Source organism: Gossypium arboreum, chromosome 3 (genome assembly GCF_025698485.1).
Source record: "Gossypium arboreum isolate Shixiya-1 chromosome 3, ASM2569848v2, whole genome shotgun sequence".
NCBI lineage: Eukaryota > Viridiplantae > Streptophyta > Magnoliopsida > Malvales > Malvaceae > Gossypium > Gossypium arboreum.
In genome coordinates this window covers 27339071-27366118 of record NC_069072.1, presented here as the reverse complement: position 1 = coordinate 27366118, position 27048 = coordinate 27339071, and the positions used below count along the sequence as shown (strand labels likewise).

The following is a 27048-nucleotide window of genomic DNA, read 5'->3' as shown; positions in this document are numbered from 1 at the left end:
ATGAGATTCAACAAGCGTGTTTTGATAGCAAAATTGAAACAGAATATCAGTGCAAAAATAGCTACCCGTTGTGAGAAGCAAATGTTAAGATTGTTTTACAAATTTTCAATTTCAACGGATCCACTCAAGTTCTCAAAAATAAAGCTTGAAGATGATAATGATTGAGGCACAATGATTGCAATTTATTGCCCCTTGAGATCGAGAATCCCAATTCGGTTGAGTTGTTCGCAGAGATAGCCGATCTTAAACTCGTTTAAGTTGTAATTCAAGTAAGTCAGCATTTTGGATTTGATTTTGATCTTAATGTCTGCTGGGAAGATCAGTCAGGCTGTATAGGGTCATTGCAAACTCTTGAAAATCCAAACTACGGTGGATGTTTGTGTAGCATCTCAATCAAGGGCTCTCGTCTAGAGATACATCCAGAGGTATTGGGCACCATAACAGGTGGTGATGAAGGTTCCGATAATGAAGATCAGTCCCCCTATGATCTTGAAGATTTTAATATCCTCGATTCCGATGAGGTCTCCAAATATATAGACGATGAAGGGGGTGGTGGAGGGTGAAGATGTGCATCACCATTCGGCCAGTAACACAAGATCTAGTATAGTTATTCGTAATAATCTAGAGGCCTTCATGTTGAATGTAGATCCTGATGTAGCGTATGCATGAGAGTCTCTCGAATACCTAGATATAGTACCTGCTCACCTACTTGAGAGAGAATCGGACGCTAGAGAGTTGCTCGTAGGACAACAATTCGATAACAAGAAAGACTATGTACATGCAATAAAGCAATACAACTTGAAGTTATGTGTCGACTATAAAGTATCGAAGTTTACATAGTCTTTATATGTTGGAGAATTTTGGAAAGCCAAAAACAGTTGTAACTACCGTGTTCGAGCTACATTAATGCAACAGACTCAGATGTGGACAATTAGGAAAATAGAAAGGCCTCATGCTTGCACAATAGCTTGTATGATGCTAAACTACTGAAAATTGGATGCAAAAACTATATGCAATTGCATCATGCCGTTGGTAAAAGACATGCCCACCATCCCTGTATCGGTTCTTATTATAGACATGCAAGCTCGATTCAAGCATAAGGTTTCCTACAGGAAGGCATGGGAATGCTATACCGTGAGCTTATAGTTGGGGGTCTACAAGCTTAATTAAACAATGTCGGGGCTTACAGTCGGGGGTCTGCAGTTCTAGCGACACTATACTACGAGTTTTGTCAAGGGACAAAGCCAAATACAAAGGACATTGGCGGTTGTTGCTGTAACACTCCTTACCCAGCCTAGTTGCTAAATTCGAGTAAAGAGATGCTATAGCTAAATTCAATCATCGACAAATACTTTATTAAACAAAGATTCTATTATTTATAAAGTTAAACACACATAATTGAACATATTAAGAATTTGAACTTTACAAGAACCTAATTATGAAATCCAAGCTCGAAATAGGTTTATTTACAAAAAATTTAAAGCTTTAAAGTTAATAGTGAAAATCCATAGTTGGTATCGATACTACATTGATACCTTTTTGAAAATCAATACCAAAATTGAATATTGTTTTCTTTACAAAACAAGGGTATCAATATTTTATGAAAAAATATTGATACTCAAATAAAAATTGATACCATTTTGGCATTCTATTTGTTTTAAAAACTGTTCATATGGTCAAGTATCGATACCAAATGTAAAAATATCAATGCCTAAGTTCAAAATGGTAAAAATATCATCTTTAAAAGTTCATTTCATGCCAAATTTTCCTATCACACAAAAGGCATTAACAATATCTATTCAAACACTTAAAAATCTAACCAATGTACCCTCATTGACAGCACAATTCAATATTCAAATCAAACTCACATGCCATGCCAAATTAGATTTCATTCAAAGTACTCAAATTTTATAAAATTACATGCCAAACCTATCATTACCAACCAGACCATTCACAACTATTATATCATATTTCAATTACTTCCTTAAGACTTATGTCAAATAGACAAAATCAAGTTCACAAGCAACCTAATTATACCAAATACTGAAGAACATTACAAGCAAGCTAAAACAACTATACATCAAACTAAAATATATCATACAGAGTAAGTATCTAAACATATACTAGCACACCTATTACATGTCATTTAACCCAAAAATAAACACCCAAAAACTACCAAAAGATATCTAGATAGTGTGATTCTTCGAGTTGATCTGATCGCTCAATTTCCACAAAACGTAATCTACAAAGAAACAGAAGAAATAACACGAGTAAGCTTTACTAGAACTTAGTAAGTTCAATGGTTAAAATGATAAACTTACTATAGAAATATATATTATTCACACATTAACACTTAATAAACTATGGTATTGTTGATCACAATCACTCAACAGGTGAGTCTTAATAGCAATACATTAATGAATAATCTATTTAATAATACTAGATCACTCAATATCAACTCAAGTTAATCTATCAGGACATCATATAACCATTTAAAAATTGCCCAATAAACAATATAACAAATTCAAATACACGATTAACCATTCAGAACACACCAAAACACTCGAATGAGCTTAACCAATCGAGAACACACCTTGGCACCAAGTGCCTATCCGTAGGCTAACATCCCTCCGAAACACAGCTGGGCACCAAGTGTCCTGCCCGAAGGCTTTACATCTGGCCCTGGTAACACAATAGAATCACTAAATGCTAGACTTTGGTATATTCAGTGAATGGTAACGAATCAGTAATCACCATCTCATCATAAATCAAACCCGTATTGCACGCATTAAAACATATTAACATGCCAATTATATCCTATCCTACGTTTACCGGCTCAATATATTATCGAATAACAATGTTCAAATCAAATACTTTCTTGATTCATGTAACACCCCCTACCCGTATCCATTGCCGGAATAGGTACGAGGCATTACCGGAGTTTACTGAATATTTTCAGATAATTTTGAGTCATTTATAATTCATATTTTGAAAATAATCATAACGTCTCTCTATTGGGCCCTCGAAGCCCCAAACATACATTAAAAACCAACCAGAATTAAATCGGGATCATAAAAAAATTTCGCAAAATCTTAAATTTTATTTTCATCTAGGTACTTACCATTTCAATACTTCTTATAATTAAACATGTTACCATTCAATCAATAGCTTGACACTTGTCTAAGCGTCAAACAACATCATTGTTAGTATACTTGCATATATTTCATATAAATTCAATATTTATATTACACTTAAGTTTAATAATTGTCTTTACTTACATAATTTCCTTGTATTAACATATCAAAGATAATCATATATGTACATGTCATGAAACATATCATTCTCTTACCATTTCTTCATAAGTATATATCAATTATTTCATTATATCAATATTTCATGCACCATCATTTCCATATATTTTATGTATATTTATTCCTAAAGTTTATATCAACCTTAACATAAATTATATTCCATGTACTTATTCTTATTTTGTTTATCTATCTTCATAATTATTTCATACAACTATTTTGTACATATATTTCCATATGACCAGTTCTTGTAAACATTTCACACAACTATTTCATATAACCATTCGTCATCTGATACATATTACCTAAATATCAATTGCTCAATAGATGTCATCGCGTCTCCCATCCGCGGTCTTATTTATCTTTGACATGATGCCATAGTGTCTTTCAACTATGGTCTTACTCATTTTTTGCCATGTTGCCATGGTATCTTTCAACCATGGTCTTATTCATTTCATGTCACGCTGCCATGGTATCTTTCAACCATGGTCTTATTCGTTTCCGTCATGTTGCCATGGTATCTTTCAACCAATGGTCTTATTCATTTCATATCAGGTTGCCATGGTATCTTTCAACCATGGTCTTACACATTTCATATCAGGTTGCCATGGTATCTTTCAACCATGGTCTTACACATTTCATATCGAGAGCACACTCCGCGAACCTCATCCTTACAATGGGATTACCGGTCGAGCTAAATCTCTGTAATATAAACTCATAGAGTATTGTCGGATTACGGTCCGAGCTAAATTCCTGCAACGACAATTACTCTAATGAGCTTGAATCAATTACCAGTCCAGGCTAAATTCAGACCCTAATTTGGATTACCCGTCTGGGCTAAATCCATTTACACGTATTCTTCTGGAGGGCTATATCAGGATAGGATCACCCATCCGGGCTAGATCCTTTTTACCGTCAATTCCTTTTCAGAGATCCATCGAAATTTCCTTTTATTCAACCGGGATTTCTTCCCCTTTTTATCAAATATCAATGTTCCATCAATTTTCATACAATGAACATTCAAATTATTTTCACAACAATAACATACATTTCAAGCATTTAAGAATATAATTCAAGTTACACGAACTTACCTCATTGCTTGTTTGTATTTATAATTTCATTAATCCGATATCTTTTCTTTTCTACGATCAAGTCTCATATTTGAGTCGTCTGAATCTTTATAAATAAATTTGATCATCATTTTCATTCATTTCATATTCTAATGCATTTAATTAATGCTCTAGGCAAAATTACCATTTTACCCCTAAACTTTTAATTAATAACAATTTTATCCTTAGGGTCAGAGAAAATAAAATTCTTGCAATTTAATCCTTATTTCCAGCTATTATTCCCATATGTGTTGATAACAGTTCATGAATTCTATAAAATATCAGAATTTTCCATAATTTCAACACTTTTTAATTTAATCCCTAAAACATGTTTTCCCCCGATCTTGAACTAAATTAATAATTTCATTCAATTTTGTAATTTAAATAATAAAATAATCAATTTCATGCAATTTGGTCATTTCTGACATTTTTACAAAATTGCCCATAAAGTTTTACTTTTATTCAATTTAGTCCCTGAGCCTAAAATATACAAATTAGCCATGCTAGATGAATATTAATACATATTTTTCCTCCTCATCCTCTCCATTCCACATCCTTAATGTAGATAACACACTTGTAAGTAACATTATCCATAATTTTTATTATTTACTTTTATGAATATTCAAGTTGTCTATCTGCGTCATAGTCACTAAATTATTTATATCTGGAGCTATAGAACTCAAAATTAAGATCCTATAATTTTCCCTGAAACTAAACTCATATATCTTCTTACCATAAAATTTTCAGAATTTTTTGTTTAGCCAATAAGTACAGTTTATTCTTTAAAGTTACCCCTGTTCTGCTGTCTAACATTTCTGGCCCTTCTTCACTAAAAATTAATTATCTCCTCGTACAGAATTCGAATGATGTTCCCGTTTGTTTCTATTGAAAATATACTTATTAAGGATTCTAAAAATATAAATTTAAGCCCATAATTATTTCTATCCAATATTTTATGATTTTATAAAGTCAGAATAGGGGAACCCGAAATCATTCTGACCTTGTCTCACAAAATTCATCATATCTCATGATTTACAATTCCATTGCTTACATTATTTCTTCTATAAGAAACTATACTTAATAATATTTAATTTCATATTTTATTCATCCTATAATTAGATTTCTACAATTTTTTTATGATTTTTTAAAGTTAGACTACTGTTGCTGTCCAAAACTGTTTTAGTACAAGACATTAATTACCATGTTATAACACCCTTATTTTCTTTTTCTATACCATTTCTCATCACTTTCTCTTATTTTCTCTTCACTAACATATCAAGAACATAGGACCTTATATAAGAAAACTCTACTATAACATTATTTCCATGCTTTGTCAATAATAACAAACTTAAAAACATATTGAAATCTTGATATACTTACCTTGTTCTATTGATACTAATCTTTAACTTGATTTTCTCTCTCCTCCAGCTTCTATTTCTTGAATCCAACTTGATATTCTAACTCCCCATGGTCTCCTTAACATTTTTCTCTCCTAGTAGCTATGGAAATTCTTTTGATTTCTAGGTGAAAATGGTGAATTTTTGGTGGAAGGACCAAATTGTAAAGAAAACAAAATTTCTTTCTTTTCCTTCTCTTCTAACGTTGGTTGCATGGGAAAGGAAATGTGATGTTAATTCGTCATCTTTCCTTCCTTTTATACTAAATAAATAATAATATAATAATAATAAACATCTCATAAAAATATTAATAAAATAATATTTATCTAATTAATTAATTTAAAATATCATCAACATAATCATTACATTCTAGAATTCTCTCTCTTACTAATTGACCATTTTGCCCTTCATGATCTTTTAGAATTCCACCCTTGAGTCATCACTTAATTTGGTAAAATTGCAATTTAGTCCCTCATAAATTTTCACCTATTCAATTTGACCCTAATTCATCAATTTTTCTTGGTTTCTAGATCATTCCACTCTTAAAATATTTGCACCATTAGTCCTTCAAATTTTTTATATTTACACTTTAACCCCTTAAATTTTGAGTATTTACTCTTGTGCAACAAGACTTTTCTCATCTTTGCAATTTAGTCCTTTCTTGAATTAATATATCATAATATACTTCCCAATATTGACATAACTCAAAAATTCCCTTTTTGTCACTTTATTTCCTTATTTTACTATATCACGGATAATATTTTACTGTAAAAATTTTCGGGGTATTACAATTCATATCCATTTACTACAATTCAATACTTCTCAAATATCCCACAACCTTAATTCACAATTAATATAACATTTAATTTAATACAAAATGAAACCATATGAACTTACCAGGGCTAAACTGCATAGGTAATGAAAGTTCAGGGACTACTCGGCAACTTTCCTTTTTCCTCAGTTTTCTACTTGTTCTTAATCTATAAAATAGTTTATTTCAATTTATCAACCTCAACTTCATATAATATTCAATTTAGTGCAAATGATTTCCTATTTATTAATTTTCATATTTACTTTTCATATTTACTCCAAACTTTTATACTTTATTCAATTTGATCATTAAGACCAAAACATTTTTATTTTCACAATTAATCTTTATACCCAATAAACCAAATTCAATTATACCAAAATACAATCCACATATGCTAAAATTTTCCAAGAAAACCTTGTTTATTTTAATTTATTTTCAATTAAATCCCTAAACTTAAAAGTCATACAAAATTACTTAACAAAATATTTCTATTTAGCACCCAAGCATAGTAATCCACCATTAAACTTCAAAAACACTCTAAACTCATCAATGACATCTCCTAAAACATTTAACATTTTTACAAATTAACCCTTGGGTTATCTAGATTAAGATAAAACGATCTTAAAAATATAAAATTCATGAAAAACAGGTGGAAAAATACCTACCTTGCATATGAGTAAGCTTTGGCCGAAAGCTTCCTTCACCTATCAATGGTGTTTCGGCTACCAACATTGCAAAATGAAAAAGATGACACTTTGGTTTTACTTAATTTTAAGTTTAATTAATTATTTACCATTTTACACTTTTAATTTTAAATCAAATTTCAATTCAAAACACACTTAAACCGTCCATTTAATATATACATGGTATAATTACCTTTTAAATCCAGTATTATATCTTTCAATTGTCATTTAGTACCTTTAACTAATAGAAATCAAATTTTACAGCTTTTATGATTTAATCCTTTTAATTAATTAACTATTTAAACGTTAAAATTATTGGACCAAAATTTAATACGACACTAATGACTTCGTAAATATTAAATAATTAATATTTAAAAACTAACACATTGGAATTGTGATTCCGAAACCGCTGAAAAACGGGCTATTATAATTGCCTTCTACTGCATCCTTGGGCATTATACCGGATGTCATTTTTGGCATTAGGGAGTTACCAACCACTTGTGTGGCTACTTGTTAATAGGTAAAAAAATTGATTTAACTTTTTTTCAATATTATTAAACTTTTTGTGTGCCAACTATACTAAAAAATTTTAACCAATTTTTTATATGGGCAACGATACCGGCAGTTAGGAGATCGTACACGGTGCCCATATATCGCCAAATGATTGAGGCTCATTCCGAGGACAATGTAAAATTACTATAATTTTTTTCTTATTGTAACATTTGGAATAAATTTACTTAACTATATAAATTGTCAATACTGTGCAGTTTCTATGGATGTCGTATTCGGGGCAAGACGTTGTGACAATCATACCATAATGGGTCCACGACAAGAAACTAGTGTTTGTAACCAACGTGTCATTGATTAATTTTAATATTTTCGAGTGGTACAATGCAAATCGGGTTTTGAGGCAATTTGGGTGAATGCAACATATCCCGGACCCTCCATGAGATTTCAAACACACTCACGGGATAGATAAAAAGGGTAAAGACACCAAAAATTGGGTTGTCGAACATTCTCCATACATCGTTTTATGGAATGTCCAACATGAGAGGCATTCCTCCTTGCATGTTTATGTTATAAAGTTCATGCATTAGCCCGAGTATGCAAGTTGGTACATGGAGAACGAGAAGTCCTTCATATATCATGGTTAGTACATGGTGGTCTAGCTACACACTCAACCAAAGGGGTCTTGATGGCAACAAAAGAAAACCCAATTGCATCGTAACTGAGTTCCTCCGTCCAAGAACACTGAATCTGACTCATACCCCAATCTCGAGCCCCAATATTTCGTATCTAAATCATACTCACACCTTTCCCATCCCTAAGAACAACCATCGTCATTCGAGGACACATTTGGCCCAGACCCCGACCTCGAGCCTCAACATTCGACACACTCCGAACCATACTCATACCACATGGAACTCTAACATCAACACCTACCATGGAGGATATCTTTTGCTCAGTACCTCCGATCTCACAAAACCCTATCACCCCCGATGATGGGGAATACGATTTTACCGATTTATTTAGTACACCTATAGGAACATCGAAGGCTGGTTCGAGCACTTATGAATTACCACATGAAGGTGTACAAGGTCGTTGACAGAGGTAGCCCAACCGTTACCTTCCAGAGCCGGGGACAGCGCCTAGGTCCACACAATTTTTATTTTTTTAATTATTTACTTTGTAACGTTTTTTTGTAAATCGTAAACTGAATTTCCAACATAACTATTTTTTTTTTGCATTAACAAGTACAGAATATTACATAAAATGTTAACCGTGAAAAAATATAAAATTCAATTTTAAATGAAATGAACCATAATTGATTTACAAATACAAAAAATCCACACTTAGTCTTTTTCTACTTGAATCAGGCCTATGTTGTATTTAGTAATATTGACCATGTTCGCCCGCCATCTTGTGTAAATCGTAACTGGTCTACATAGTTAGTCACCATCGGCGAAAACTGCCACCAACTTGTGTAGACCGTAATTGGTATCTCCACCCTTTGATGGCATAACCTTTAAGTTCTCGTGACAGTATATAATTCAACCTCGTAACGTATGACAGTACATAATTCAACCCTGATAACAGATATCTGTAATTGATGGTACACTCCCCCAAAAAAAATTGTTAACAGTATCCCGTTAAAGAGAAAAAATGGAGAGAAAGAAATGGGGGAAAAGATGGAAAAGATTCCACTGGTAATGGCTAGATGTGATGTTTTATACTTAGATCTAATGTGAAATAGTGGAGCCCTTGATTGTTTTTAGGGTGAAAGAAGGCTTTTAAATTACTAGTGCAATCTTTTCCCCCATTTCTTTCTCTCCATTTTCTCTCTTCAGCAAGATACTCTCAACAAATTTTTTTTCCTGAGGGTACCATTAACACAACCCAAACTGCATCCATATATATAGGCTACTAGTGCAAGCAAAGAAAAGGTCGTCACCAAAAAAATTACTTTTAAATTCTGACAAAGGGGTGTTGACCATCTGGTACACGACACTCCAAAAAAATTTTGAATGACAAAGGGGTGCCGACCATGGGTTGTCCAAAACCCCCCAAAAAAAATTAATACAAAAAAGGGGTGTCGACCATAAGGTGTCCAAAACCCTCAAAAAAATTTTATACAAAAAATAGGTGTCGGCCATCTGTTTCAAAGCACCCCAAAAGGTTTTTTTTTTAAATATTAGTATAATTTGTATACCAGTATGATATGGTGTGGAAAAATATACATGGATGTTGGTCATGCAATGACCGCAACCTAAAACATTATTATTTTTAATTTATATTAATCATGAGGTAATGATTAGGGGGAATTTTATGTGGGTGTCGACCATGAAATGGCCAAAACACTCCGACACTGTTCATTTTAGGTTATTTTAATGATTTTTTTTAACCTAAGTTATTGTTGTAAATATTTTATTTTTTTGATCAGATGAATAAAATAGTCGGATCTCAATGAAAGACCAAATAGAAAAAACTTGAGATTTAAAAAACAAAACCCAAAAATAGAAATTTGCCCTTTGATCAATCAAAGATAATGAAAAACGAACAGAAACTTAAAAAAGGAAAAGCCAAAGTTAGAATATAATCTTACGAGTAAAAAAATAAAATAAAAGGTCATGCTTACCATAGGAGTAATTTGGGAATTAAAAGTAGGGTAAATTACACCAACAGTCACTCAACTTTGGGGTAGCTAACAAAACAGTCACCTAGGTTTCATTTCAGTCACTAAACTTTTGAAAAAAAATAGTCACTAATGTTATAAAAAAGTGACAAAATAGTCACTGATTAATAGTTTCCGTTAATGTCTTAACGAGACATTGATGTGGCAAATTAACTAGCTAATGTGGCCAGTTAACTTGCCACGTTAGATTTCCATAGTGGAAACCCACCCAATTTAAGAAGAAATTGAAAAAAAAACCCTTAATAACAAAGGAGAAGAAGAAGAAGAAGAAGAAGAGACTATAAAAAAAAATATGTAGTCGTTTGCAGGTGGGTGAATCAGTGACCAAGCTTGATCGTAAAGTTCCACCAGTCATCAAACAGGTCTCAACCGAAGCCATCTTGGCAGCTCAAAAGGCTCCTGATATTGCCTGTAGCGTAGCTTTTGAAGTCCACCGTGCTAGAGTGGTGAACACTGTCTCAGGATTAGCAAAATTAGTGTACACCAAGTATGAACTCACAACAAAAGAGCTTTATGTGAAGTATGAACCCAAAGCCAAACAATGTGCGATTTTAGCTTGGCGTAAACTCAACAAGCTCTCTCTTTTCCCTCAAGTTGCCTCGGTCATTATCCCAACAACTGCTTATTGCGGCGACAAGTATAATGAGACAGTTGTTAGCAGTATAGAGAACTCCTATTTACCTTTGGTCCCTACTAAAAAAATCGCTAAGGTGTTTGGTGAGTAGACGACTAAAATAGAGCCATTGGTATCTAAGAGTTGATCTACTTTGAGTCTTGTTCATGTGGGTTATGACTTGTGAAGATAACCTGGACCTATTTTATGGTTTTACTTGTGACTGTCTCTTATGATGGATAGAACAATGGGTTTTAGTTTTCATTTTTGTTTACATTGTAATTTATTTTTGTTTAAATAAATTTTTTTATGAAAATTGTTTATATTTTATATTATGGGGTTTGAGTCTGCAAATTTGTTCTTAATTTGATCAATTTTCTTAATTTGATCAATTTTGTTTGAGTTGCTTGAATAGATGATTCATTTTGATTTGTTTTAAAGCCTCTTCACATATATGTTGTGAAATTTATTTGTCGTTACTTTACGTTGTCACCTTTTGTAGATAGTATTTGGTGCAATAATCTAAAAGGTCGAGACTATTTTTCTCAAATCCATGCTATTAAAATGACTACATATGCTATTCCTTAGACCAAACGACTACAAACATTTTTTTTTACAGTCTCTTCTTCTTCTTCTTCTTCTTCTTTTCTATTATTAAGGTTTTTTTTTTAAGTTCTTCTTAAATTGGGTGGGTTTCCATTGTGGACATCTAACTTGGCAAGTTAACTTGCCACATCAGTTGTCCAGTTAAGACACTACGGAAATTGTTAATCAGTGATTGTTTTGTCACTTTTTTATAACGTTAGTGATTGTTTTGTTATTTTTTAAAAGTTGAGTGATTGAAATAAAACCTAAGTGACTGTTTTGTTAGTTACCCCAATGTTAAGTGACTGTTGGTGTAATTTACCCTTAAAAGTATAATGTTTTAATATAAAATTTAAAAAAAGGTATTAATTTAATCTTAGATATTTATTTATTTTTGATTTCATGTCTATAAAATAGTATAAAATAAATTAATTTTACATAATGTAAGTGGACACTTCCTATTATAAATATTTTGTCATATTTATTGAAATAATTTTTTTGAATGAAATAAAAGAAATTTTAAACTTTATTAAACAAATGGGTAGCATTTATGGCAAAATTAAAACTGGTGGCAAAATTAAAACTGGTGATGTGTAAGACATGTGGCAAGTATAGAAGTACTTTGGAACAAAATATTCCAAAGATGCTTTCCTTACTTTTAATATACACGGTAATTTACTTTCGTATGTTATGCATGGGTTTGTAATGTATTAATTAAAATACAATTTATTCATTATAAATATGTTTTTAATATAATCATTCATTATTTATTTAAATATATTTTAAAAATTAATTGAAATTAATAAACTAACAATCATTATTTAAATTAAACAATAAAATGTTAAGATAAATAATATATTTTATGACAAATTTTAAAATTAATTAAATAGTTAGAAATAATTTTCTTTTAAAAATAGATAAATGTTATAAAATAATCAAATAAAAGAATACTTAAAGTAAACAGATAATTTCTCGTATTTCTTTTTCATTTACGAAAGAGTTCTATTTATAAGTAAATTGAAATTCAATGCAATACAATAAATGAAGCTTATTTAAGTGCTTCATTAACACATTAAACAACTTGCATAATGAATGAGAGGTTTTCCCTTATAAATGAGGGGGTTAGAATATGGACATTCACATTTATTTGTAACACTCTCCCTTGGATGTTCACTAGAGAAAATTGTGCCTCATTAAAACCTTTATTAGGAAAAACCCTGTGGGATAAAAACTTAATGAAGAAAAAAGAGTACACAATCTCCTATTACAAGTTGCCTCATTAAAAACCTTTACCAAGAAAACCCAGTGGGACAAAACCTTGGTTAAAGGAAAAGAGTACAACGTGTTTTAAACTCCCCCTAATGGCAACATCACATTATATCTTTGAGTCAACGCATTCCAATCTTGTTTCGTAGTCTTTCAAATGTTGAAGTTGACAATGCCTTGATAAAAATATCTGCTAAATTATCACTAGAACAAAATTATTGAACTTCTATGTCACATTTCTTCTCAAGATCATGAGTGAAGAATAATTTTGATGAAATATGTTTCGTTCTATCACCTTTAATATAACCACCATTTAATTGAGTTATACATGCTGCATTGTCTTCGTATAAGATATGTAACACCCCTTACCCGTACCCGAGGCCGGGATAAGGTACGAGGCATTACTGGACAAACATACAAAAATTAAACTAAAATACAGGCCATAAAATTTCATTCATATTTCAAAACGTTCATTCACTTACACATAGTCCCTTATTTGAGTCTACGAAGCCTAAAACATACTTTAGAAAGGGTTCGGGACTAAACCGAGAACTTACGAAAATCTTGGAAATTTCATGCTTTAAGAATCTATACTTTGTGTCCCAAAGTCAGAAATGTTCCATACACTTTGAGACACATGGTCGTGTCTCTGCACATGTGGAATATACCTAGGCTATTTTCCAAGCTTTGGTCAACCTTAATCTCTTACACACTTATACAAAATCAAAAGCATTAATGATTAAATATTCTTAATTAAACCACAAACATAGCATTTGTATGTTATCATACATGTGTCTCTCATACTCATTTTACCTTGTTTATTATAGTACTACTTATACATTTATACCAAGATTATCATCTTACCAAATATCCTCACTTAATCATCAAGCATTCATATTTAAAACTAGATCATATCTTTATAAAATACCACAATTCAGATCATAAAATAACATGTTTGCTGAAACATTTCAATTCAACTCCATACCCAACAAGCATTACATTGAGACTAGTCATATATATATATATATATATATACATGTCATGATACATATCATTCTCTTTCTGTTTTCTTATAAACACATATCATTTATTTCATTATATCAATATTTCATATACCATAGTTTCCATGTATTCCACATATATTTATTTTCCTCCTCCTCCTCTCCATTCCACATCCTTAATGTATATAGCATTCTTGTAAGTACGATCATCAAACTGTCCACACGAGTCATAGTCACTTACTTATTTATAATTCGAGCTACAGAGATCCAAATTAAGATCTGTAAATTTCCCCTGAAACTAGACTCACAATCTTTCCACCATAAAATTTTCATAATTTTTGGTTTAGCCAATTAGTACATTTTATTCATTAAAATTTCCCCTGTTTCACTTTCTGATAGTTCTGACCTCTCTTCACTAAAAATTAATTATCTCACAGTACAGAACTTGGATAATGTTATTGTTGATTTATCTTGAAAATAGACTCATTAGATATTTTAAAAATATAATTTTAAGCCTCTAATTATTTTTATCCAAATTTTTGTGATTTTCCAAAGTTAGAATAGGGGATCACATAATCTTTCTGAACCAGTCTCACAAAAACATAAATATCTCAAAATATAGAACTCCTTTTCTTTCTCTGTTTCTTTTATATGAAAATAGACTCATTAAGCTTTAATTTGATATCTCATTCAGTCTCTGATTCAATTTTTACTATTTTTTATGATTTTTCAAAATCACATCACTGCTACTGTCTAAAACAGTTTTATTGCTAATTCACTCTTTCACACTTTCTTTGTATTAACCTCATTTTAACATACATATCACAAATCATTTTCACCACATTTCATACATCACAAGTATAGGCCCATGATCACAAGGTCACCATAAAATCATCCTCATGTATAACTTACTTGTTTATAACCTCACCACATCCTGGTCACTTAATGAACACAATATCATTCACATAATCAAGTTCCTGCACTTATTCATCACAAAACTCACAAAGCAATACATAGAGAGTATCCCGTTAAACACTTCGGATCAATCCTCGATACTTGGTGGTTTCAGCACATAGCTCCACCCATCATATAGTTCGGCTCTCTTGTACACATGGTGAACACTCAGTACCACCCATGTGACCTAGCCAATTTATCTCGCAGCTCCCTTGTCTACATGGTGTCCTTCACCTGGAACCACTCATTCGACCTAGCTACATATATCCTGTAGCTCTCTTGTCTACATGGTGTACACATAGTATCACCCATGCGACCTAGCTACATCATAATGTCTTGTAGCTCTCTTGTACACATGATGTGCACTCAGCACCATACATGTGACCTAGCTACATACTATCTGTATCATCCAATCTTTCCGAAGTTCAACCGGGATTTCTCTCTCTTTTCCAACAATTTCACCAATCAAATAATTATCCACAAGCATATATCCAATATTATTATAAAATATCATAATACAAGTAATATTGATGTATTACTTACATATAAACTTACATCTCATTTAATATCAAGGCAATAACATTAAATTACACATTGCCTTATTAAAAATCATATGAACTTACAATTTCCCATAATATCCATAATCATAGAAATCACATTTATGTATGATAATTCAATGCACTTCATGTACCGTAGACATATTTTTAAATCAATTCATAAACTTGGCACCATAATCATTTAATTTAATCTAATTCAATTAATTCACTAAATTTAACTTTCAAATATAAATTACAGCATTATTGCTGTATTATTATCATACCAACTTACATACTTTCAACACCTCGGAAATCATGATGAATATATCAATTTTACATTGAAACATGCATATATTAATGCTTATTATACATATAAACTTACCTCGATACTCAATTTTTGATTTTTCTCTCATTCTAGGTTCAAATCTCGTTTTCCGGGATCTAAAACATCATATTTTACTTATTTAATTAATGTACTATTCAAAACAGTCCTTAACTCAAACTTTTGTAAAATTACAATTTTACCCCTAAACTTTTGCATATTTACACTTTTCCCCTAGGCTCGGGAATTAAAATTAATCCCTTATTATTATGTTTTATGACATTCTGATCACTTTTCCCTTCTATGGAAACATCAAATTCTCACTCTAACATATACTTATGACTATTAGGTATTTTTACCGATTAAGCCCTTTTACTCATTTTCACTCAAAACCGAGTAGCACAAGTTGTCTAACATAATTTAAAACCTCATATTCTATTATAAAACAGAAAAATAAACGCATTTAACCTATGGGTATTTTTCCAAATATGAACCCTAGCTTAAATTATTGCTAGAATAAGCTTAATCAAATTAAAGGATTCCAAAACGTAAAGAACTTGAAAACGGGTTAGAATGGACTTACTATTGAGCTTGGAAAGCTTGAAAACCCTAGCCATGGTTTCCCCCATGCTAATTTCGGCCTCCACGAGAAAGATGAATCAATTTTGGCTTTATTTTCCCTTTTTATTTCTTTTAATTACCAAATGACCAAAATGCCCTTCCTTACTAAACTTTCAACAATTCCATCCATATCCAATTTTTGTCCATCACTTAGAAATTGGTAAAATTTCTATTTAAGACCTCCTAATTAATATTTCAAAGCAATTTCATACTATAAACTTCTAGAATGCAAGTTTTGCAACTTATTCAATTTAGTCCCTAACTTCAAATTGAGCACTTTATGCATAGAATTTCTTCACGAACTTTTCACACAATCATGAAATCATACCATAGACCTCAAAATAATCATAAAATAATTATTTTTATCTCGAATTTTGTGGTCCCGAAACCTCTGTTTCAACTAGACCCAATTTTGGGCTATTACAAGATAGTTGGCATATTTCCTTATAAAGGCAAAGTACATATCTTCTGGATATGTTGGGTTAATAACCTTAGCCAAACACACTCTTGGCTTATGCATTGCAATTATTTCAGCATGATTTGAAAATGTAGCAACTAATGTCTGTTCTGTCGAATGTCATGATATGGTAGTACCTCTACATGTAAATAAATGTCCCGTTTGAGATCAACCTTTATGTGGATCCGATAAATATCCAGCATCAGCATAACCAACTAATAGAGATTTTGAATCATTTGAATAAAATAACTACATATCAATGGTTCCTCTAAGATATCTAAATACATGTTTAATTTTATTCCAATGTCTACGTGTTGGAGAAGACCTAAATCTTGCTAACAAGTTTACAGCAAAAGCTATATCAGGTCTTGTGTTGTTTGCAAGATACTTCAATGCTCCTATGGCACTTAGATATGGTACTTCAGGACCAAGAAACTCTCATCATTCTCGCAAGGACGAAATTGATCTTTATTCACATCTAATGATCGTACAACCATCGGGGTACTCAATGGATGTGCTTTATCCATATAAAATTTCTTTAAGATATTTTTCATATAAGTTGACTGATGGACATGAATTCCATCTTTTAAATGCTCAATCTGCAGGCCAAGACAAAACTTTGTTTTTCCAAGATCTTTCATCTCAAATTCTTTCTTTAAATAAGTTACTGTATTTTGAAGCTCTTCAAGAGTTCCAATAATATTTAAATCATCAACATAAATAGCAATTATCACAAAGTTTGATTTAGACCTTTTTATAAAAACACATGGGCAAATTGAATCATTTTTATAACATTCCTTTAACAAATTTCACTAAGACGATTGTACCGCATACATCCAGATTGTTTTAATCCATATAAACTTTTCTTTAATTTGATTAAGCAATTTTCCCAGGAAACTCTATGTCCTTCAGGGATTTTAAATCCTTCTGGGTTTTTCATATAAATTAAATTATCAAGTGTATCATGCAAATAGGTTGTAACAACATCCATAGACGCATGTCAAGTTTTTCACGTACTGCTAGACTAATAAGGTATCTAAACGTGATTGCATCCACAACAGGAGAATATGTCTCTTCATAATCAATGTCGGGCCTTTGTGAAAATTCTTGTGCTACAAGTCATGCTTTATATGTTATGACTTCATTTTTCTCATTTTGTTTTCGCACAAATATCGATTTATATCCTACCGGCTTTACATAATTAGATGTTTGGACTACAGGGCCAAGAACCTCATGTTTAGAAAGTGAATTTAATTCTGCTTGAATCGCGTCTTTCCATTTTGGCCAATCTTTTCTATTTCTACATTCCTCAATAGATTTAGGCTCAGGATCCTCATTTTCTTTTGCTATTTCAATAGCAACATTATAAGCAAAATTGTTGTCGATAACTATATTTTTTCGGTTCCATTTTTTTCTTGAAATAACATAACTTATTGAAATTTCTTCGTTATCACCATTTTTAGGCACCTGAACCTCTTCTGGGGTTTTTCGATTAGTTATATCTTTGGTCTTTTCTTGGGCACTTGCCTCCACAATATTATCATCTTGAATAATTGCTCATTTCCTTTTATAAGGATTTTTATCTTTGAAACCGATTAGCCTTCCACGCTTTAGGCGTGGATTACTTTCTTTTGCACTAACAATTTGCCCTATTAGGATATTAATTCGTATTGGAGCATTTTTTGCTGGTATGTGAGATTTTGTAATTCTTTTTAGGTCAATAAATGAATCTAGCAGTTGATTGGAGATGTTATGCAAATGTAAGATCCTTTGAACTTCTTGTTCATCTTGACTTGTGCGAGGATCCAATTAAGATAATGATGATTCATTCCATGTAATTCCTTTTACTAGTTGTATTTTCTCTTTCCCTAATGTTGGGAATGTTGTTTCATCAAAATGACAATCAATAAATCGTGTAGTAAATAAATCTCCAGTTAATGGTTCAACATATTTAATTATAAAAGAAGATTCATAACCAACATATATTCCCAACCTCTTTTGAGGACCCATCTTTGTGCGTTGCGGTGGAGCAATTGAAACATATACCGCACATTCACAAATTCTAAGATGGGAAATATTTGTCTTTTGACCAAAAGTCAATTGTAATGGGGAGTACTTATTATAACTTGTTGGCCTTAAGCGCACAAGTGCTGCTGCATGCAAAATAGCATATCCCCAAGCTGTAACAGGGAGTTTTGTTCTCATAAGCAACTACAGGATGTTCAACTTTTATCCCAATTGACATACAATAATCATTAAAAGCTTGAGATGTAAACTCACCAGCAGTATCAAGACGAATACTTTTGATTGTATAATCTGGAAATTATGCTCTTAATCGAATTATTTGAGCGAGTAGTCTTGCAAATGCCAGGTTGCGAGTTGATAATAAAGACACATGTGACCACCTACTAGATGCATCTATTAATACCATAAAATATCTGAATGGTCCATATTGTGGATGAATGGGCCCATATATATCACCTTGAATACGTTCCAGAAATGCGGGAGATTCAATCCTTACTTTAGCTGATGGTGGTCTAATAATCAATTTTCCTTGAGAACAAGTGACACAAGATAAATCCTTGAATTCAAGAATCTTTTGGTTCTTTAATGGGTGTCCAATTGAATTCTCGATGATTCTTCACATCATAATAGATCCGGGATGGCCTAATCGGTCATGCCAAATAGTAAAAGTATGTGGCTCTACAAACTTCTGGTTTGTAGTAACATGTGACTCAACTGCACTGATGTGTGTATAATATAAACCTGATGAAAAAGTAGGTAGCCTTTCCAAAACATATTTCTTTCCACATTCAACATTTGTAATTTATAGATATTCAATATTTTTCTCATTAATAGTCTCAATATGATATCCATTAAGATGAATACCTTTAAAACTCAATAAATTTCTTTGAGACTAAGTGGAATATAAAGCATCATTAATGAGAAATTTTGTACCTTTAGGTAATAATACAATAGCTCTTCTAGAGCCTTCAATAAGTTTTGAACTACTCGATATTGTATTAACATGGGCATTACTCATTGTCAAATTAGAAAATATTTTTTTTATCTTTGAGTATCGTATGTGTTGTAGCACTATCTGCAAGACACATATCTCCATTGACTTTGGGTCCATCGAAATTTTATTGAATATTCATATTCTTCATAAAAACAAACAAAATATAAAATGAAAATTATTGCAAATATTTATTAAATATATAAATTATTCTTTATGCAAGAAAATAAAACATACTTAAAACAACATAAATATGTCAAAATAACATCAATTTTTCTAATGATTCTCAAAGAAATCTGCCACATCTAGGTGAGTTATATTATTAAGGTCATTAAATTTATCACCTTCGTAGGCATAGTTAGTTTTAGTATTATAGTGAATATCTTCATCTTTTGCCTCCATTTCATCATTTTGAGATGTAAAATTTGTCTCCATATGCTTTCCCTTCTTTTTAATGGATGCTTGATAAAGTTTCACTAAATGCTCAAATGTATGATAGGTACGTGACCAGTGCCCCTTCATACCACATCGGTAACATATATTCTCAACAATCTTTGAAGGATTATTTTGACCGCTTCTTTCTTGTCTTTCATTGTTATTCTTTTTCTGGTGGTTAGAAGTATCAATGTTATGACCACCATGATAGCTATTACTAATACGTCCTTGACCATGTCCCCCACTATGTCCACGACCACGGTCGCGACCTTTATATTTTCTATTTTCATAATTAGTGTACTGCTACATTCACTTCAGGGAATGGTGCTGAACTAGTAGGACCAATTCCATGATTTTTCATCAATAGCTCATTATTTTGTTCAGCCACCAAAAGGCATGAAATCAATTCAGAATACCTTTTAAAACCTTTTTCACGGTATTGCTGCTGCAGGAGCACATTAGTAGCATGAAAGGTTGAAAATGTTTTCTCTAACAAGTCCTCATCAGTTATGTTTTCTCCACATAATTTTAGTTGAGAACTAATTTTGAAAAGTTCTGAATTGTATTCACTTACAGTCTTAAAATCTTGCAACCGTAAGTGCATCCAATCATAGCGAGCTTTAGGGAGTATCATCGTTTTCTGATGGTGAAATCGTTCTTTCAAAATTTTCCACAACTCAAGAGGGTCTTTCACAGTGAGATATTCCATTTTTAATCCTTCATGTAGATGATGACGGATGAAAATCATTGCTTTTGCCTTATCTTGATTAGATACTTTTTTATTTGCTAATATAGTATTTCCTAGACCTTTAGCATCTAGGTGAATTTCAACATCTAACACCCATGACAAATAATTCTTGTCTAAGATGTCTAAGGCCGCAAATTTAAGTTTGGCAAGATTTGACATTATAATCACTTGAATCAAAATAAAAAAATATTTGTAAAATAATAAGCATTCTCAATCATAAAATAATTCAATTATATATACCAAATTTGCTAAATAATAATATGTATGTCAAATATTGGCATAGAGAGGAATAGTCATAATAATAACTTAACACAAATTACATTAATTGAAATTTCTTAATAAAAAAACATGTATATATAATTATCATTATTAGATTTTAGTTGTAAAAATAAATGTGAAAATGTTACCCAAAGCAAATATTTTATCTAGAAAATAAAATAAAAGAATTATGAAAATATGTGTACCGTATATAGTTTAATGGGAGTTATACGGGTAAATTATATAAAGTTGAAATGACTGAACTTCACTATGAACTTGTAGAAGCTCGTCTGATAACGTGTTATAAAATAATCAAATAAAAGAATACTTAAAGTAAACAAATAATTTTATCGTATCTCTTTTCATTTACGAATGAGTTCTATTTATAAGTAAATTGAAATTCAATGCAATACAATAAATGAAGCTTATTTAAGTGCTTCATTAACACATTAAATAACTTGCATAATGAATGAGAGGTTTTACCTTATAAATGAGGGGTTAGAATATGTACATTCACATTTATTTGTAACAATAAACATATATTAATGGTATATGCTTAAATATATTAAATTTATCTATTTAAATTTATGTATTGATTTTAAATTTAAATCGGATACGTAAATTTTTCTAGTTATCTTAAATTAAAATTAAATAATGCAAACATTGTTATAAATGCTATTAAGTGGATGTTCATTACAATCAACTTTTCACCTTTCATCTTTATTAGCTCTTCATTTTTCATCTCCTTGTAATTATTTTCCTATTTATGTATTAGAAAAATAAGGAGTTTAATCTCCTAAATAAAAAATATATCTTTTTAAAAATTATAATTTTTACAAAATTATTAAAATTTATAAAAAATTAAAATTAATTAAAAACCATTTAAAAGTTAAGTCCAAGATGAATCGGACATATAGTTCTAATTCAGACAATCATTTCTATTCGAGATGATTTTTCTACATTATATAAAGTTTAAAATATTAAAAATATTTTTCTTAAATTTATATATATATTTGATTTTTAATTCTATTGGTACCTTTTAGAATTTATAATTTTTTTTATAAAATCAATAAATAAAATAATCTTAATTTTGTTAGTCGTGTGTAAAGTATTTTTAAATGTATGAATATATCTAATCATTTAAAACTTTTAGCTATAAAATAATCGATACACTTTTTAATTAGATATATTTATACATTCAAAAAAAAAACTTCAAACGTTTGAGTAATAAAATTAAAATTAAAATTATTTATTTATTTTATAAAATATTTTTATTTTGTATACATCTTAAAAGGTATCAATAGTATTAAAATGTTGATACATATATCAATTTTTAAAGAAAATTAATTTTTAATAGTTTTTAAATTTTATATAATTTAGAAATGTCATCTTGAATAAATTTAGACATATGGTTGTTCGATCCAATGCAAATTTGGATAATCACGTTTCTAGTTTCATTTTGGACTTAAATTTTAAATGGGTTCTATTGATATTTTTCTGAAATATTTGAACTTTATTTAATATTTTTTATAAATTCTAATAATGTTTTACAAATTTATAAAATATATATATTTAATTTTTTTTGTTAAAAATTAAGCTTTTAAATAGATGTCTAGGTCAGTAAAAAAATTAAATATTCCTTTTGTTTTTTATTTTTTAAAAATAAATTATTTATTTATTTTTGTTGATTTTGCAATCATTGACATGAAATATCACTTCTACACCATTAACGATCATGTATATCAATTAATATTGGTCAAAAAAACTATTCGACCAATTTTATTAATTAAGTAACTAAATTGTGTGCAAAAAGATCTCAGAAACTCAATTAATTTTTTCGATAAAGTTGGAAAGTCGGTAGGAATTCCTTTGTTACTTCACTATTTTCTAGATCCATTTAGGATTGAATGGTTGGATTAAGTTGAAGTATTTATCAATGTAAAATTAATTGCATTGAAATGCAGCAAATCACTTAATCCATTTAAGGTAGGAAAAAATCAAAATAGAAACAGCGTACAACGACTATAGATTGCAGTAGATCCATCTTTATTTTGAACTACACTGCCATTTTCAGGCTCTATACCTTGCTCTTTTCATTCCACTATCTCTTGTAAATACAGTTCCTTTCATGCATGCATAGAGATCATCTGAATGTTATAGAAATTCCAAAGTTTTGAATATAACAAATTAATTTACGCTTAGCTTTTGAGATCATCACCTCGTTTACAATTCTCATTTCATCACTATAAGTGGCCTCATCATCACGTTATCTTCGTGATCCAGGATCTGCATTTTCCGATAATATTATTATAACTTTGTATAGAAAAAGGAAAGAATGATGTAGATACTTACATGACAAGGATATAGACTTAGCCAGGCATCCCAGTTGGATCAAATGAATATGAAGTGTTGTAATATATGTAAGAAAACCTAACTACTATCCTTGTCGCATATCCTGGTTCCATCTTATACACATTCTTCCACCCTTTTTCATGTGATGCAACCCCTATCTTTCTGCCACCTGCCTACTTGCTTATTTCGCACTTCATGGCGTCGTTCATTTTCGACATGCATGCCTTAAACTCCTCTGCTTTTACTAGCTCCGTTTGATCCAACACCGTAAACACTGCCAAATGAATGTGCATCGGATGATTATCTTCCGTTAAATTAATTACGTTCCAGATCTCACTCGTCCCAGCCTTAGGCGTCTCCGTCGCCGGTGCTTCGTACGGTTTTCCGTTTATGTAAAGATGCGTCGGTTCGCCAGTGTCGCCTGTGTATTCGTACATTGCAATATATCGTGTTTGGGTCGCACTGGATAAATCTGGAGAAGGATATTGGATCAATTTATCGGGTACTCGCCACGTGTCAACCTCTCGCTCTTTCTTGATGGTAAATTACATGACTCTACCGTTTAATTCGTTGACTGGGTCTCCGGACGGGTAAGGGTAGGGTGCATCGTTAGCCAGAACAGCTTCATCAGTCTTTGACTTTGAAAAGTCAACGACCACGTCAGCAATCTCTGACGGTGCCAGCAGAGTTTCATTGGTCACCACGGGTTTCTGAGGTAAGTCGAGTCAGATGCCACGTGGATGAACTCCAAGCCACTTGTGAAAAAAAAATCAGAAGTACCTAGCATTGCTGGCATTGATTATACGGAATTGGTATTTACGACGTCGTACCGTCATCTTCGGCCATGCCTTACCATTCATAATGATTACATCGCCGAAATATTCCGGCTGCCATTGCGGATGTATAGAGGGACTGTTTCCGGTGGAATTCATGTATATAGATCCATCCTTACAAAAGCTACGATAAAAAACGAATAACGGCCGATCGAACTCGTCACCCCAGGGAAGTTTAAGTGGGCCCTCGATCTCAGGGTGGCGAACAATATAGGTCCCAACCAGGCCGGCTAATAGGTTAACTCTGATCAATCCAGCGACGTGATCATGGTACCATAGAGTTCCAGGCTGTTGATTATTGTTGTAGTGATATGTTGGCTTAGACCAGTTAGGACCCTTCTCTTTGAATCCAGCAGTGAACCATCAGTTTGCGTTTCCATCGTTGGCGGGTTCATGCATGCCGCCATGGAGGTGCACTACGGTAGGGACTTCCGTCTTTGTAGCGGGTATGGCAGTGGGGATTGTCGGGTACCATGGCAGTATGTGCTTCGAAGAAAGATGGTTTTCCCATGTCACGTAAGTGCCAACACCGTGGAGGGCCTCGATAGTCAGACTGGGAACTGTTGCCGTGCGCCATGAAGCACCGCGAACACTGGCGTTGGAGGCAAGTGCCTGTGGAATTTCTGCAGTATCGAAAGCAGAAGTGTTTATGAAAAATGCAAAAAGAATATTAAAATTTAAAATATATTGCGAATACTTATAAATTTATTTTAGGAATGTAAAAATAAGCTTAATTTGATTAGTCATAATGCTAAATTTAGTGCTTAATATTTAATTTTTTTGTTAATTTAATTTTTTAGTTAAATTTTATTATTAATTTTTAAAATAATAATTTTTTTCTTTAACAGAAATGTTGATTAATACATTAATTTTTTAATATGATTGGCATGACAATTACTATGCCGATTAATATGCACTTCATGCTAACATAACACTATTTCATTTATATGTCACGTCACGCCAATAAATAATTTAAATATTAAAATTATTTTAAAAATAAGTTAAATTAAAATTCAACAAAATAAAATAAAAATAGTAAAAAGTTCATAAAATTTCAAAACTATTAGCAAGAAATATACACGGATTATCATGTGGGCAGCCATATTTAAAATGTAACATTTTAATCAATATTTTGTTTAAAGAATATCAATTTGACTCCTTCTAAAATGTTGAATATCAAATATAGCTTTAAAAAGGAATAAGAGTCAAATTGACAAAATAGATAAACATTAAGTACTAAATTTGACATTATGTCATTTAATTAAAATTTAAATTCTTAAATCTTATGATATATAGAATATTAAGTTTAAATATTTTTTAAGTAATTAATATAAATTGTATAGGTCCGCTAAACCAAGAATCGGAGTTTAGTCTAAAATAAAATTAGAAGGGTTTGAAGGATAAAAGTTAAAAATTTGTTTTAAAAAATAAATTGAATAATTGATAATTAAGAAGAATCAAAATTGATGTTGTTCTATTTAACCAAAGGAAATCCAACACGGGGCGAAATTAGGAATTATTTTTAGGGGTCAAAATTAAATTGTAAATTACGATAGTAAAAATGTAATTTCATCATTTTAATAGTTTATATCTTTATAACTTTTAAAAGATTAAATCAAATTTTTATCATTTTTAGGGGATCAAAATATAATATCAAATCTCATCGTCACCCTTATTAATTTGCACCCTAAGGTGCGAAAGTAGAAAGCTATAAAGCTTTCCAAGTGGGCAAGGGGTGGGAAATAGCAACGAACCACTTCAGTGAACCCAAACTATATGTACTATAGGAAATTAAGCTTTTACCGGCGTTTTTAGTGGCGTTTGGACCGAAAACGCGCAATAAGTAAAGTAATAGCGGCGTTTTTCTCATAAAAGCTGCAAAAGGTAAAGCAGTAGCGGTGTTTTTCTCATAAACGTTGCTAAAAGTAAAGCAATATCGGCGCAAAATATCTTTTTATTTTTAACGAAACAACACCTTTTTTGTTATCCTTAGTTTTATCCCCAAATCAGTTTCCTAGAATCCTTTTTTTTCCCAAAATAATTTCCCCAAATCCCTTAGTTTTTTCCCCAAATCCCTTAGATTTTCCTTGAATGTCTACTACATCGCCGTCAATAGTCCTCTCCAACATCGTCGTTGATAGTCCTCTGCTGCATCACTGTCGATAGTCCTCTGCTCCATCGTCGTGTACGTTTTTATGTTTAGGGTATAGTTTGTTTGTTAATTTATTTTCTCATCTTTCAAATCCTAACCCACAGCAACACATAAACATCTCTTCTGTATAAACACTTCATCAGAAACAGCAACCTTATCTGGTAATTTTTCATTTCATTCTATTTTTTTATATCTCGGATAATGTTCTTAATTTGTATGAAAAATATGTGTACTTGATATAATGTAAGCTTTACATTTTGCCTTGCAAATTGCTTGAAAAGGATCCGTTCCACCTAAAATGTACCTTGGTGCATTTAGCAGCGGCAATGGAGCTTGGGAATTCAAATGAGCTTTACCTAATTGCTTGAAAAGGGTCTGTTCCACCTAAGTTGTTTGAT

The 27048-nt window shown here is 31.3% G+C and overlaps 1 protein-coding gene and 1 pseudogene across 1 annotated transcript; one reads left to right on the top strand and one right to left on the bottom strand.

Moving 5' to 3' along the window:
* On the top strand, positions 1 to 11226 carry LOC108475149 (REF/SRPP-like protein At3g05500). The gene is made up of 3 exons (XM_053026251.1): positions 1 to 70; positions 319 to 559; positions 10800 to 11226. The coding sequence occupies exons 1-3, from the start codon at positions 1 to 3 to the stop codon at positions 11224 to 11226; spliced, it is 738 nt and encodes a 245-aa protein (XP_052882211.1).
* A 12319-nt stretch (positions 11227 to 23545) lies between these two features.
* Positions 23546 to 27048, bottom strand: part of LOC108475150 (multicopper oxidase LPR1-like) — a 94645-nt pseudogene continuing 91142 nt past the window's right edge.

Bases quoted from the DNA above. Each gene is read 5' to 3' on its own strand.
- LOC108475149 (XM_053026251.1), top strand. From the start codon at position 1: ATGAGATTCAACAAGCGTGTTTTGATAGCAAAATTGAAACAGAATATC. The intron at 71-318 runs GTGAGAAGCAAA...TCTGCTGGGAAG, and splicing joins TGCAAAAATAGCTACCCGTT to ATCAGTCAGGCTGTATAGGG. The intron at 560-10,799 runs GTGAAGATGTGC...AAAAATATGTAG, and splicing joins GATGAAGGGGGTGGTGGAGG to TCGTTTGCAGGTGGGTGAAT.